The 15,307-nt window shown below is 34.0% G+C and overlaps 1 protein-coding gene across 1 annotated transcript in view; it reads right to left on the minus strand.

The window, feature by feature from the left end:
* Nucleotides 1-15,307, minus strand: part of LOC136040981 (heat shock 70 kDa protein 14-like) — a gene marked incomplete in the record, with an annotated part of 42,038 nt that overhangs the window by 18,274 nt on the left and 8,457 nt on the right. The window contains 1 exon segment of the mRNA XM_065725456.1: nt 9,852-9,954. Coding sequence (XP_065581528.1) covers nt 9,852-9,908 — 57 coding nt within the window.

Below are 15,307 nucleotides of genomic sequence, written 5' to 3' on the forward strand. Positions count from 1 at the left end.
TATTAATGGAGCTCTTTACTTTTCTTTGAAGAACATGTTTTGTGAAAAGTTTCTTGCAACAATTTCTGTTCGTTTTTTATTTAGAGTCTTTTTCATTGAAAAATAATATTTTACATATTTCCATTTTTTGTAAAAGAATTCATAGTATGGGCTGCTATTTTTATGCTGGAGAAGCTTTTTAAACAATTTTTAATTCTTACACAAACAGTGTTTTTAAAATTAATTTTATAGCTTCTCAAGTTGACCTGAAAAATAAAATTTAATATCATTCCCAAAAAATCCCATCTATGCTCTTTGACAACCTGGATACACTTACACTCTTTTCATTTATTTAAATTGTAAGAGCAGAAGTAGTAATAGTAGTAGCAACAAAGGTTTCAATTTAATACCCCCAGTCGTTCTCTATATATTGGTAAGGTGTCTTATTGGCAACCATAGACACAATCCCTATTGATTTATTTTTAAGCAACATTTAGTTTTAAAACATAATGGGCCAATTGCACAATTGTGTGGGGTTGACATGCCTAATATATCTAAAGTTACTCGAACGTTTTATTATGCTGATCAAAAGAGCTATCTCAAAATTTTGACTGGATGCATTTGGAAAATGAATGGTTTGAGAGAAGGGCTGTTTGCCATCCGATCTCTTTTTACTCTTAAAAAGGGCACCAGAGCTTTTAATCTTGAATCGGGTTAGCTCCTTTAAAAGTTTCAATGACATTTTAGCCATTATAGAGTGGTGCTGTCTATGACATTGCTTATATGTCCTTTTAAAAACCTGTATGCACACAGATTCTTTGTTTAACTGAAACTCCTAAACCTTCCCAACAAGTTTCATTTTAATATCTTCAGCGTCATTAATTACATTAATCGTAGTGGTAGTATTAAGAGTATACATATAGTTCCTTCCGGCTAGTTCAAACTCCCCAAAACTTATCCTTAAAGGTCTAAATTAATAATATAAGTTGCTATTAAGATATAAGTTGCAGCTTCACTTGAATCATAGTTTTACACACATTAAAAGACAATTTCACGAGGAGGAGACAAAATTTATAAATATTTTCGAGGGATAATATCAAACAGTTCGTGGTAATGAACTGTAGTAAGAAGCGACCCGGCTCAATAGTAACCGAAACTCTAAAAAATGAAATTTTGATACCAATAGTTACAAAAAAAAATCGCATTTTAATGCTGATTTTAAATATATAAGATTCATCAAGATCAGTTATACCCATCAAAAGTTACGAACCTGAGAAAAATTAGCCTCATTTCAGAAAATAGGAGGAAAAACCCCTAAAAGTCATACAATCTTAACGAAAATCACACCATCAGATTCAGCGTATCAGAAAACCTTATTGTAGAAGTTTCAAGCTCCTATCTACAAAAATGTGGAATTTCGCATTTTTTGCCAGAACTGAGAAAAAAAGCGATGTTATCAAGGTGTATATATGCGCGGAGACAATGAGGACTTAAAGCGCTTTATGTGCAATCGTAAGGAGTTGACGAATTTGAGAATTGAAACTTTGCTATGCTTTTGAAGGTCCACATGCTCATAGTTTTGTTGGGTTTTTTTTAAGTTCAACATCCGCCTAAATACCCCTTAAAAGCTTCACCTTAAAGCCCTAGCTTGTGCAGAAGCAATAGTTGCAGTAGTATTAGTAGAAGTATGCATTTAGCACCTTTGGTTTCTTCAACATCTCCTTCAGCATACGCTGAGTTTCAGCTTAATGCATAACATCAACCGTTCCTGAAGCATTTCTGATGCGTTATGACATTGCTGGTATGTCCTTATGAAAACCTGTATGTTCATATACTTCTTGAAATTTCCATCTCAGTGCTCTTAGCCCTACAAGTAGTTGCAATAGAAGTAGTAGTAGCAGGGTCGTTACTAGCCAAAATATTTTTTTTGGGGGGGGACAAGGGATCTATCGACTGGCTGGTTATTTTTACCAACTGTTTAGCGCAATAATTAGCATTATGTCCGTTTCGAATACAACACGTAAAACAACTGCACGAGTCGATAAAACCGCCGCATTTACAGACCGAAATTCAGATTTTTGTACAAATCATTTCACTATTTTAATGTTCTTTATTTAACCAAATGAAAAACTTTGGCATCATCTGTTAACTCACGGCAGGAGTCGAAAAAACTGCTACGTTTATCGACCAAGTTCGAACTTTCTGTTGATGACATCTCAGTAATTTTGTGGCCTTTATTTAACCAAACAAAGAATTTTAGCGGTATGATAAAAAAAAAATGCTGATAGGTAAAATGCTGTGATAGGCTTGGGGGGAGGAGGCTGATTGTCTTCCATTCCCTTTTGACTCTTAAAAAGGGCACTAAAACTTCCAACTTCCAATAAATGAGCTCCATCCGATCTAAAGTTTATACAACTACCCGTTCCATGAAAACCTTATATGCACCGGGCACAACTTACTACCCTTGCTAATGGGCTTTGGGGGATTGTTACACCCTAAAAACATTGTTATGTGATTTTTGAAGTATTGGTAACAAAATAGCTTTCTCGCAATTTCAATTGAATGTGTTTCGGGAAAAAAGGATGTTAGGGAGGGAGACTAGTTGCACTCCATCCTTTTTTACTCTTAAAAAGGAACTGAAACTACACATTCCAAAATGAAATGAGCCTCTAAAGTTCCCACGACCACCCCTTCCATAAAAACCTTAAATCAATTTGATTCTTAAAAAGGGAACTAGAATGCCTGATTTCCAATCCAATATCCGGAGTTTATAAGATCCTCCTTTCCATAAAAACATTTTATGCCTTCGGGACATAACTTACAACCTTTGCGCTGATTGCTTTGGGAGGGGGGGGTGTCATACTTAAAGACGTAATTTCCGAACCTTTCAACTACGATGAACAAAATGGCTATCTCAACATTTTGATTAGATATGTTTAGAGAATTGAAGGACGCGAGGAGGGGGAAGGAGCTTCTCGCCCTCCAATCCCTTTTGACTCTTAAAGAAGTTTTTTTTTCAATTTCCAATCGAATGAGCCTTTTTTGAAGTTTCTATGACAGCAAATGACCGTCTCAAAATTTCTATCAAATGCATTTCAGGAAAATACGAGGTGTGGAAGGGATATCCGCCCTTTGATCGCTTTAAATCTTAAAAAGGGTACTAAAACTTCTGATTACTGATCCAAAAAGCCCCCTTCGAAGTTTTTACGATCACCCTTTCTATAAAAACTTTGTATGCCCCAGGGCATAACTTACAACCCTCGTTCGGAGGGCTGAAAGGGAGGGGGATTATCATCCTCAAAGACATAAGTTTCCGGATCTTTTAACTACGCTGAACAAAATGGCTATCTAAAAATTTTGATTGGGTGTGTTTGGGGGAATGGTGTAAGTGGGATGGGGATTAGTTGTTTTCTAATCACTTTCGACTATTCAAAGAGGCGCAAAACCCCTTCAATTTCCAATTAAATGAGCCTTTTTAGAAGTTTCTACGACGACAAATAGTCATTCCTAAATTTCTATCAGATGTATTTCAGGAAAATACGAGGTGTGGGGAAAGGAGTATCCCCCTCCGATCATTTTGGATCTTAAAAAAGTAATGGAACTTTTAACTACCAATCCAATGAGCCCCCTCTGAAGTTTATACGACCAACCTTTCTATAAAAACTTTATATGTCCCCAAGGAATAACTTACAACCCTTGCCATGAGGGCTCTGCGGGGTTGTCATCATCAAAGACATAATTTCTGGACTTCTTAACTACGTCAAGCAAAATGGCTATCTCAAAATTTTGATTGGATGTGTTTGGGGAAATGGTGGGCGTTAGCGATTAGTTGCCCTTCAATCAACTTCGACTATTAAAAAGGGCACTAGCCCTTTCAATGTCCAATCTAATGAGCCCTTTTCGAAGTTTCTTCGATAACTCCTTCTTCAAGGTTCAAGGTTTTTTTCAAGGTTCAATCGGGTTTAATTAAAAAAAGGAAATAACTAAACTTAACGTACACTGCTCTGTGACAAAACTCACAAATCACAAGGGCACTTCGATTACAAAGTTCCCTGCTCTAAACCAAAAAAGATAAATAAATAAATAATACATTGTGTCCACACAGCTCTTTACTTAAACAGCTCTATTGCGCAGCCTGTGATATTAATTCTCATTAAAATTTGAATTGATGGATTCCAAACCAAGTTGATAACAACTCTGAGGCTAATATTGTAGATTTAGCACTTCAGAAGCAGAACTTAGCCCATACTACTACTACTACTAACAACTCATCACAGCATCAAGCCGCATGAGGCCAACACAGCTACTTGCGCTTCTTCTCCATCTCAATCTATTCAAAACCTCCCTCTTTACACCCTCCCAGGAAGTTTCCATTTCTTTTAAATCTTTCTTTACGACATCCTCCGACCCCAGGCAAAGCCCTTCTTAACCGCGGCAGTGTTATTCTCGTACATTGCACCAATCACTTTAATGTATTTATCTGGTATACCATACAGGGATAAGACCTTTGCTTCTTTTAAGGGAAACGAACGCTTGCTTATAATCTATAAAACTGAGGACCAAAAGTGTTTGACAACTCAGGCACTTCTCAATTATTAACCTAAGAGTGAAAATTTGGTCGACACATCCTCTATCTTTTCTAAAAACGCACTGTTCTTCTCTTAAAACTTTGTCTATAGCTTTGTCCAAAGAGTAATATATTACTAAGTAATATGCTACCTATAGAGACCAGACTAATGTCTCAATAATTACCACAACCACTCTTATCACCTTTCTTATAGTGGTTTAATTAAGGTTTTCCTAAAATCGTTAAGTACTTTCTCTTTTTCGAAAATTATATTGATAATCTTCAGTAATGTATTTCTAACCTCTAAATCATCATATTTAAGAAACTCCTTTGTCACGCTATCCGCACCTGGAGCCTTATTACTTTTTAATCCTTTTAGTATTGTCGCTAATTCTTCCTCACAAAACAAATCTTCCTTCACATCAGAGGTATCACAAACTATTTCCTTTTCCTCTATATCTTTTCATGCAACTCTATCTCGGTTTAGCATATACTCAAAATGATCTGCCCATCTCTCTTTTGCTCTTTCCTTATCACTAATTATGGCCCCATTCTTATCTTTAACTGGGACAGGCCCATATTGACGACTCCCTCCCAATTTATTCACATGCTAGTACAATATTCAGTAAAAAAAACAAGTTTTTTTAACTGCAAGTAAGGAGCGACATTAAAATTTAAAACGAACAAAAATTATTCCATATATTAAGGGGGTTGTGCCCTGCTCAACGCCCCGCTCTTTACGCTAAAGTTTGACTACACTAAAATTTTCAAAACAATTAAAAGACATTAGCGTAAAGAGCGAGGCGTTGGGGAGAGGACAACCCCTTTTATATACAGAATAATTTATGTTCGTTTTAAGTTTTAATGTCGCTGCTCCATCTTCCAGATCCTCGGCAATTTTATTCATGGCCTCCATTTCATACCTCCTTAGTTCATATTTTAATGCTTTCTCCACTTTCTTTAGATTCCTTTTGTTTTCATATGATGTATCACTCAGATAATTCTTGGACAAACCCCTTGTCCTTTCTATTAAACATTAAGATTTTCCTCTAACATTCCTAGCTGCAGTCATAACTTTCTTCCCTAAGACACCGTCAGCAACTTCACAAATTGTTTTTCTAAAATTATTCCAACCATCTTCCATATTGTCAAATTTTAAAGTCTCAAGTTTAGTATTCAACTGTTACTGGATATTTTCTCTCAAATTTTTATCCCGGAGTCTACCCACATCATAACTTCTCAGGAGGTAGTTATCTTTCCGAAATTTCAGCTTTAAAATAACCCTAGACAAAACTAGATGGTTACCTTTATGTTAAACATCAATAACAGCACTCCTATATACCCTAGCATCTTTTATTGATCCTGCACATAAATATTTCAAAAAAGATATTTTATGTCCAAACGATGTTAGTTTTTAAGAATTATGAGAAACTCATTACAGAAAGAATCGTCCTAAAATGAAATTCAGCCTGGAAAGACATTTTAAATGATCTGAAGTTACAATGAAGCCTAATTTAAAACAAACTCAAAATACCGAAATAAAGCGAAAGACTTGATTCGTATTTTTTCGTTAACTGAAAAAACTTCCTTTCTTGTTTTTTTTTTTTTTTCATTCTATGTCTCACGTCACATGATTATTATGGTCCAACTCCCCCAAAGAGACCAGAACTGGACTGGTTATGTCCATCACGTATCTAGAACTTGTGCTTATCCTTCCTATCAAGTTTCATCCCGATCTCTCCACTCTAAGCGTTTTCCATGATTTTTGATTTCAAAAACTTCTGTTTCTCCCCTTTACCCCCCAATGTCCCCGTATCCGATCCAAATTGAAGTTGGAGCATCTGAGACATGACATCTTTCTATATATCAAGTTTCCTTAAGATCCGATCACCAATTCACGAGATAAACACACCTAATTTTTCACGATTTCCTCTCCCTCCAACCTTCCCCCAGATGGTCGAACCGGGAAAGGACTGTTATCAAGTCAATTTGTGCAGGTCCCTGATGCACCTACCAATTTTCGTCGTCCTAGAACGTCCAGAAGCACCGAACTCACCAATGCACTGGGAATCCCCCAACTCCCCCACAGAGAGCGGACCAGGTCCTTTTATGTAAATCACGTATCTAGGACTTGTGCTTATTCTTCCCACTAAGTTTCATCCCGATCTCTCCACTCTTAAGCATTCTCCAAAATTTCCAGTTTCCCCCTCTAGCTCCCCCCAATGTCACCGGATCTGGTCGAGATTTAAAATGAGAGCACTTAGACACAAGGTCCTTCGAATTATCAAATTTCATCAAGATCTGATTACCCGTTCGTAAGTTAAAAATACCTCATTTTTTCTATTTTTTCTGAATTAACCGGTCCCCCATTCCCCTCAGATGGTCAAATCGTGAAAATGACTATTTCTAATTTAATCTGGTCTGGTCCTTGATACGCCTGCCAAATTTCATCGTCCTAGCTTACCGGGAAGTGCCTAAAGTAGCAAAACCGGGACCGACAGACAGACCGACAGAATTTGCAATTGCTATATGTCACTTGGTTAATACCAAGTGCTATAAAAACTACACAAAAAAAATATGTTTCTTTTCATCATGATAAAGATATCAAGATGGTGTAAGATATTTTTACACTATTAATTAGTCACAGCTTCACGCAGGAGGAGGGGGATCCTCCCTTCGCCTGTGTAAGAGCAAAGTAAAGAGCAAATTATGGCCAATAGTAACCAAACATTAAAAATCCATTTTTAGGTAAACTTTAAATGTAAAAGAACGTGACTTGACAATAACTCACAAATGCTATAAAACATCCATTACGAACTTAAGAGTAAAAAATAACAGCAAACTAATTTACAGAAAACATAAAAAATATCTAGATATTCTCAAACAATAGTGGAAGCTTTTCGGTCCTCTTTTGAAAACATAACAAAATCCTATTTTAGCCTGTACATCACCCATGTGTCTGTTTTTTCTCTGGTACTAACGGGGTATTGGAACATAGTAGACCGATGATTAAGGGTTATTTGACAGTTGATGCTTATACCTAAATGCTATTGTAAATTCGACTTAATAGAATTAAAGTAAAATAACATTTTTCACACAAAAAAGAGCCCTTGTGAGGTTAATGTTATTATTATTATGTTTTTTGGTTGTTTTTTTTTTCTTTTTGTGGACGAGTTTCATTTTAGCTGGGTTTGAACTCTGGGTCTTCTATTATTCAGCTAAGATCAAACCCACTAGAATTGTCACAGAACCATGGAAGACTTTGTATCTGTTTAACTTTCAGAATTAAAAGTTTCCGGGGTATATCCTTTATTTTAAATAGATGGCGTTGAAACCAATGTTTGATAAAACTCCAATGTCTGTCTCGAAGCTTATACGTAGCAATTATTAGTGAATTCTTATGATTATGTGTGTGGTAATTCTAGAAAGGAAATCAGAAGTGACCTGGCTAAAACAGAATTGTGGTATTATTTTCTAAATATTATTTTAATGTTTAAATAGATAGGATACATAAATGAAGCATAATTGGTATTGAATCACTAGAGATTGCATTTATTTTCATTGATGGAATTAGTTGGGTGTTAAGTTAGTGATAGCAAGGAACGTGAAGTTGTAGTTTTGTTTTGTTTTAGACCCCTTGTGAGGTTAATATTTACTATCATTATTATATTTTTTTATGGATTTGTTTCATTATTTTTTAATTGATATTAATAAATAAATATTGTAAAGTCTTAAATTTTATATGAATCATAATTCTTCGTCATAGAACAGTGTTTGCCACACACTTCAGATTAATTTTTTTCACTTTGAACAACACTACACACATTATTGGTTTTAACATTAAAAATGGCAACGAAGAGAAATAAAAACTGCAACACTGGAATCAACAAAGTTGACAAACTTTGAAATTATGAGTCCGCTTTGTTTTGAATACCTGAAAAAACCCTATTTTCCCTTGTGTGTCATGGATGTGTCTCTTTTTTTCTAGTCTATTCTGCCCTAGTCCTAGTAAATGGTAATTTGAGCTGAGTGTAATATATTATACTAAATATATTTATACATACATATATATATATATATATATATATATATATATATATATATATATATATATATATATATATATATATATATATATATATATATATATATATATATATATATATATATATATATATATATATATATATATATATATATATATATATACATATATATATATATATATATATATATATATATATATATATATATATATATATATATATATATTTGTATATATATATATATATATATATATATATATATATATATATATATATATATATATATATATATATATATATACATATGTATATATATATATATATATATATATATATATATATATATATATATATATATATATATATATATATATATATATATATATATATATATATATATATATACTTATATGTTAATATTCAACGAAAGAAAATATTTCTAAATATGGGGCAAAATTTTAGTCAGACAGTATCAATTGAACTAAAACCCAATTCTTACAGAGACTCCAAATATTGGGAAAATTAGTGAATATTGACGAAATTTGGTAAAAATTTGACAAAACCTTGTCAAAACTGCATTGATAAACGTGATATAATTCTAAATTTCCTGGGGAATGAATGCACATAAGACACAGGAATAAAGACAAGAAAAAACAAAAACATAGTGATTTTGTTGGTTTTTTTTTACTGCACTAGCGTAGTCCTAGTGAAGACTAACAGCTTCATAAAAGTAGTTTGCTTTTTACTAGGTTCCAGCTTAGAAAAGTTGAAGGTTCTTAACTTTGTGTCATCAATATATCTCATCAATAATGTCTCGGATTAGCCGGTAAGTGTCTCGGATTAGCCGAGACACTTACCAACAACATCAAAGCTCTATAATGTTCATTTCATTGAAGGTCACAGTCGTTTTAAGGTATAACGACTGTGATATATATATATATATATATATATATATATATATATATATATATATATATATATATATATATATATATATATATATATATATATATATATATATATATATATATATATATATATATATATATTGAATTTCTATTTAATTTTACTTAAATTAACTTACTTAAATTTCTATTTAATTTTATCTATTTTTGTCAGTGTCTAAGATAATTTACTGTTGTAATTCCCTGTTTGATTTTATGTTATTTTATTTATTTTCTCTTACTCTATTCTCTAGTTACATTATTAAGCCTCACCAGTGCAAATGTACATACACAAAAGACATATTTGAGACTTACCTTTATGTAGGCTATACAACATGTTGTGTTTCCTATGTGAATTCCAAAGCCCTTCATAACTTCAATAAGCCAAACTAAATGACACTTTCAACCACGAACTAAACTTCAAAAAAAACAACATTAGCAAATGAACTGTCTCTGAAGACAAAACAAAATCGCGAAGAAAAGAGAAACAAGGAAAATAACAGCCAGTGAAAAACGGAAAAAGAACTATGCAAATAATTTGGTTGAGACCTCCACTTAACCGTCCACAGTGCAAAATAATAATAAAAAAAAAGTAGACAAAAGTCCAAAGGACAAAATAAAAACCAAACCTCAAAATAAACACTGAAAATAAAATAAGGACCCTTTTGAAGCAACAATAAAAGGGTAACTGAATAAAAAATATAGTACTGAATGGTTTTTCACAATTTTATTTTATGTAAAGCATTCTTAAAGGCTAATTGCTTGTAAGGTAGGGTATACTCAGAGACTCTTACAAGTCTCTTTTTACTTTTTTTTCGAGTATTTTGTGGATAGATGTTAAATTGATTGGAATTAATAAGTTCATTATAGATAAGTTAATTAGCAAGTTCTCATCATTGCCTAGGATTCTAATAAAGAGATGTCAAGTGTTAATCTTGTGGTGGCAGCAGGCCTACTTAATGGCAGATATAATGACAAAGAAAGATTCCCAAGTTTTGGACTGGATGAAAATCCAGAATTTTGGGGAGAAAATGCTCAAGATAACCAGGAATGAACACATGAGGCAGAACTAAAAGACACTAATTTGGAACAGTGGTTTCTGATAATCTTAAATTACCTTAAATCACAATTGCCTGCATAAGAACGATCCTGTAGTTGCCAGCCAGTGAACATCAATTGAGTCCCAAACTGTCTGCCATTGCTTGTTGCACCACTCCTTGTCAACTGATGATTTGAATGAAATGTCACCCAAATGACTTTGTTTAAGTGTGCATTGAATATGAAGTAATAGACAAAAATTACAAATAAGCATAAGAGCTCTTGATTATTACATCATTGAAGGAGGACGTTCTCCCATCAAATTTAAATAAACAGCAAAATAAATGGGCTGTCAGCTCCTGTCAATATCAATGAGTAAGCAAAAACGGTCCTGAAAATCCAATCAAAAGAAGATGTGTAAATGAGAGGCAAAGGAAGGAACGTAAGAGAACAGGGATCATTCAAGGGTACTTAAAAGATGAACAACTGAGAGAATGTATAGTCGTCTGTTGAGATTCCAGGAATAGCATGTTAGAAGAGGTAAAACAAGGTGCCTAAGAACCTCAAAGGGAGTTATGCTGCCACAGTGATGTTCTCAAGTAAATTTTGCCATCAAGTGTATGGCATACAATCACAGAAATGTCCAGTGTTTCAAAGGTAGTACTATGGTTATTTACAGAAAAAATGGGTGATGCAAATGAGCCAGTTTACTTGAGATGCTCTAGAAAGCATAAGTCTAAATAGTGCTTTCTCAAAAACAGTGGTTCAACAGTGTAAGTACAGGGTAACAAATTTCCAAATGGTAAAGGCTGCAATGAGGACTATAAGTCCTCACCCTTAAGTCAGTACTTCATCAGCAGGTAAAGTAAAATATATTACAGATGGCAAAAAATACAAAATGGGTTATGGTAATGGAAGTTATAGTTGCTATTCCTAGTTATCAAATTCTCTAGTTCAGCATAGTAGTTTCACAAATAAATCCTTGTGAGAACAGTATCTGACACAGTCACAAATCTTAATCAGATTGATCTTATCTCTAGACTTGTTAGATACTGCCAAGTAGATATGACACTAAAATAGAAATCTTTTTTGGGGTTCATTGATAAATTAAAATATGATCAGTTGATTGTGGAGCCAAAAGAAGCAAATGTATTGAAAAAATTACGCCGTTGGTTTATAGTAATGGCTTATGTTGGTTTATGTCAATTTGGATATGGATGGTACATGTCATTCAATGGTGTGTTTCCAGGTGTTGAGTAGGGCTGTGGAATCTTAAGTTACACGAAGGATAAAAGTATTTACTGACAATTAATTACTTGGAAGAAAGGTCATTGTCAGTGTTAGCTCTGAAGAGTCTTGTGTTCAAGGAAGAAGATGATATGGTGTACTGCAGCAATCTGCCTTAGAATGTATTATTGAAACACTGTAGGTAGGATATTCTAATTGGGGAAGATTCAAAGAGATGATGTTTGTTGATGGTAATTCTTTTGTGGTCTTAGAAAGAATGCTAAAAGAGGGACAGAGGTTGTAAACATACTCATAGTGAGTTTTAATGGCCACCAAACTGAATATGCAAAACTGAAAAAACTTTTTTGGGTGAAAGAAGGTTTGGGTGAGGTAATTACTGACTAACTAAATGGGAATCCATATGTAGAAATGGCTTGTTTAGCATATACGAAGAGACTGTGTGTTATGAGGGATTGCATTCAAGATTTAAAAGTTTGGATGTGATACTGAACACTGCTATGGAAAACTGACAGTGACATTCTTGAAATGCAAAAGTAGTTTCCCAAAAATTGGGACAAGAAGCACAATAAGTGTATTGAAGTGTTTGCAGTGGCTATGGACTGTTAATAAAAGTATTGAAGTGTTTGCAGTGGCTATGGACTGTTCATAAAAGTATTGAAGCGTTTCCAGTGGCTATGGACTGTTAATAAAACCACCTCTGTGAAGTCTAAAGTCAGAGCTTTTCCTAAGGGGGAGGGGGAGAAGGTAACCAGGTTAGCTTTCCCATGCACTGCAGCTGGGGGATTGCCCACTTTGGTCAAGTTGTTTACTCTGCTTTGGCTTTTCTTAGCTAATATTGGAGCAAGGAGAGCGGGACTTTAGTTTACTTTTTACCTGGGCACAACTAATCCTAAGAACAGCTCTGTCAAGAGTTTTAAAACAAGGAAGAGTTTCCACTGCAAATACCAAAATAAGATATTCTGGGCAACCATTGTGCCAGCATGTCAAAACCCCAGTTAACTGAACCAAAATATTACAAGTACCTCTAGTGATGTTACTAAATGGGGAAAGAAATCTATTGTGTGCTTTTAGATTTGAAGCAGAAATATGATTTAGAATGGAATACTAGTTAGTTATAAAAGCATTGAGGATATTTGGACATTTAAACAGATGGATCTAAAAATGCAGGTATGGTAAGTGCTGCCTTTGTTGTCCCTAAATAAAAATCTCAAAAAGTTCAAACTTCATAATGAAGCATAAATATTCAATGCAGAAGTGAAAACTTTGACAGAAGCACTCATGTCCTCATTATATAAAGTGCAAAAGGAACATATGGGCTTATTGATACATCTCCAGCCTAAAATTGATTCCTGCCATTTTAGAACAGCCAAATAGCAAAGCAAAATGTTCAGTTCCACAAGAAACAATTCATGATTGTTCAACTTTCAGTCAATTAGAACATACTTGTAAACTTATTTCACAAGAAAACTCTGGTAACACAAGGGATCAGATTGAAAATTGATTTGTTTCTTGCAAGTTAAATTGGAAACATGAAGAGTTTATTTATAATAATCTCTAAACAGACAAACAAAAAGCCTGCAACAATCAGCAATGAGCCTCCAAATTAATATTAGATTATTTATAGCTATGCTGTTACAAATATATTCTTTTAGAATTGTTGATTGAATGTTTAGTAGGGGGGTAATGGGATGAGGATTCAGAGTGTTTTTGTTTGTTTATTTTATTTTTGCAAGGAAGTGTGTTAGGAGTTGAAGTGTTCTTTTCTGGGTTGTTCCAAACATGCTAATATGCATTGGGACCTATTTTGATAGTAAAAGGTAATGTTTAGTTTTGTTAGTATTATTTAGATATTTTAATATTGTGTTGTTGTTTTTTTTTGTTATTTTTGTGTGACCCATTTGTTAAAACAAAAAAAAAATAGAAATATGGTAAAAACAGTAGTTGAGTACAGTTCTTAAATTCATCAGGACTAGAATCAAAAATGGGATATTTTCTGGTAAGTATTTTGACATAGGAGTATTCTGATAGTTAAGAAACAAACTTACATCTAGAATCAGAATTTCATCCTGAATTCAAATACAACATTTATTTCCACTGTAAATTCCATTTTAACTGAACCTAACCTTTCTAACCTTACTCAAACACATATTATATATTTTCTATGCATTTAGTGATTCTCATTTTTGCTGCTCTTGATTCAATTTATGCATAAACCAGTTCTAACAAAATTTATGCTAGCACATGTATTTAAGCCATATCTAAAATAAGAGAAAAATGTATCATATTTGAGGGTCTGTAAAAGGCTTAAAACTGATTTTGCAGTGGAAACAACCATCATATAAGGCTTTAGTATGAAATTCTGATTCTAGAAGCAATCAGGTACTAAATCAGTTACTAAAGCCTGCTCAATAAAGAGACACTCCCCAACCCAAAAACAAAAGAATTAAGAAAACGACTGCAACCCTACTAATTTCTTCTTTCTTCTTCTATTTCAGCAAACACAGGCTTTTCAGTTGAGACTATTCAGCCCTTTTCCTTTTGACTCACTCTGTGAGATGAACAAAGCTACTCAGTAGGTTTTTTCTTATTTATCCTGAATCTGCTCAGATTTCTTGCAGTAAATCTTTTGATACTAGGAGTTGAATTATACAGAGGATATACATTGAGTTCTGTGCTCTGTGTATGGGTATGGTCAGCTGGACTCTTGGCTAACAGTGAGACTTTTTGGTGTTTGAAGCATACTAACAGTTTACATTGCAGGGTAAACTATGCAGACATCAGCATATTACATTCAAATTGGCAATGGTCAATTGTTCCATTTTTAAAATTACAAGACCCGCAAAGGGACGAAGAGGGAACTTCGCCACTTGAATTAGGGAACTGATTTCAAAACGCCTAAAAATTTAGCCCATTTGAGCCAGACCGAATCCTATGATAAATCTTGGAAAGATACTTGTTGGGGAAGGCGATAGGATTAGATTATTCTTATTTAACAGTACCTCTGGATTGGTCTCCCACTTAGCAGGCCAATATTTAAAGCATATTTTTGCAATTTCATCTGCGTTATGGTTACCAACCAACTTGTTATCACCAATACCATATTTCAGCACAAACCAAGCCACCTCTTAACTTGGCATTCAAATGACTCACTATGGCCCAAATTGACTTTATTCTTCTACACCAGCACTGGAGAAGTTCTATGCAGGACTCTCACTCTTACAACAGCGCGGACACAAGCTCGCAGTCTGGGTCTGACCACAGGCTTGTTGCAGCAAAAATTTTGCTATGTCTTGCAACTTGAAGAAAAAACAAGCCCAAGGTCGGCTTCAATATCAGTAAACTTCAAGACAAAGAAGTGCAGCAGGCCCTCAACTTAGAACTAACTAACCAGTTTGACCCCCTCAGCTCTGATGAAAACCTAACCCCCAATAAGAGATGGGAGACCTTTAAAACTGTGATGACAGAGACTTCTGATGAGATCCTAG

The sequence above is a fragment of the Artemia franciscana genome, chromosome 21 (genome assembly GCF_032884065.1).
Source record: "Artemia franciscana chromosome 21, ASM3288406v1, whole genome shotgun sequence".
NCBI classification, from domain to species: domain Eukaryota; kingdom Metazoa; phylum Arthropoda; class Branchiopoda; order Anostraca; family Artemiidae; genus Artemia; species Artemia franciscana.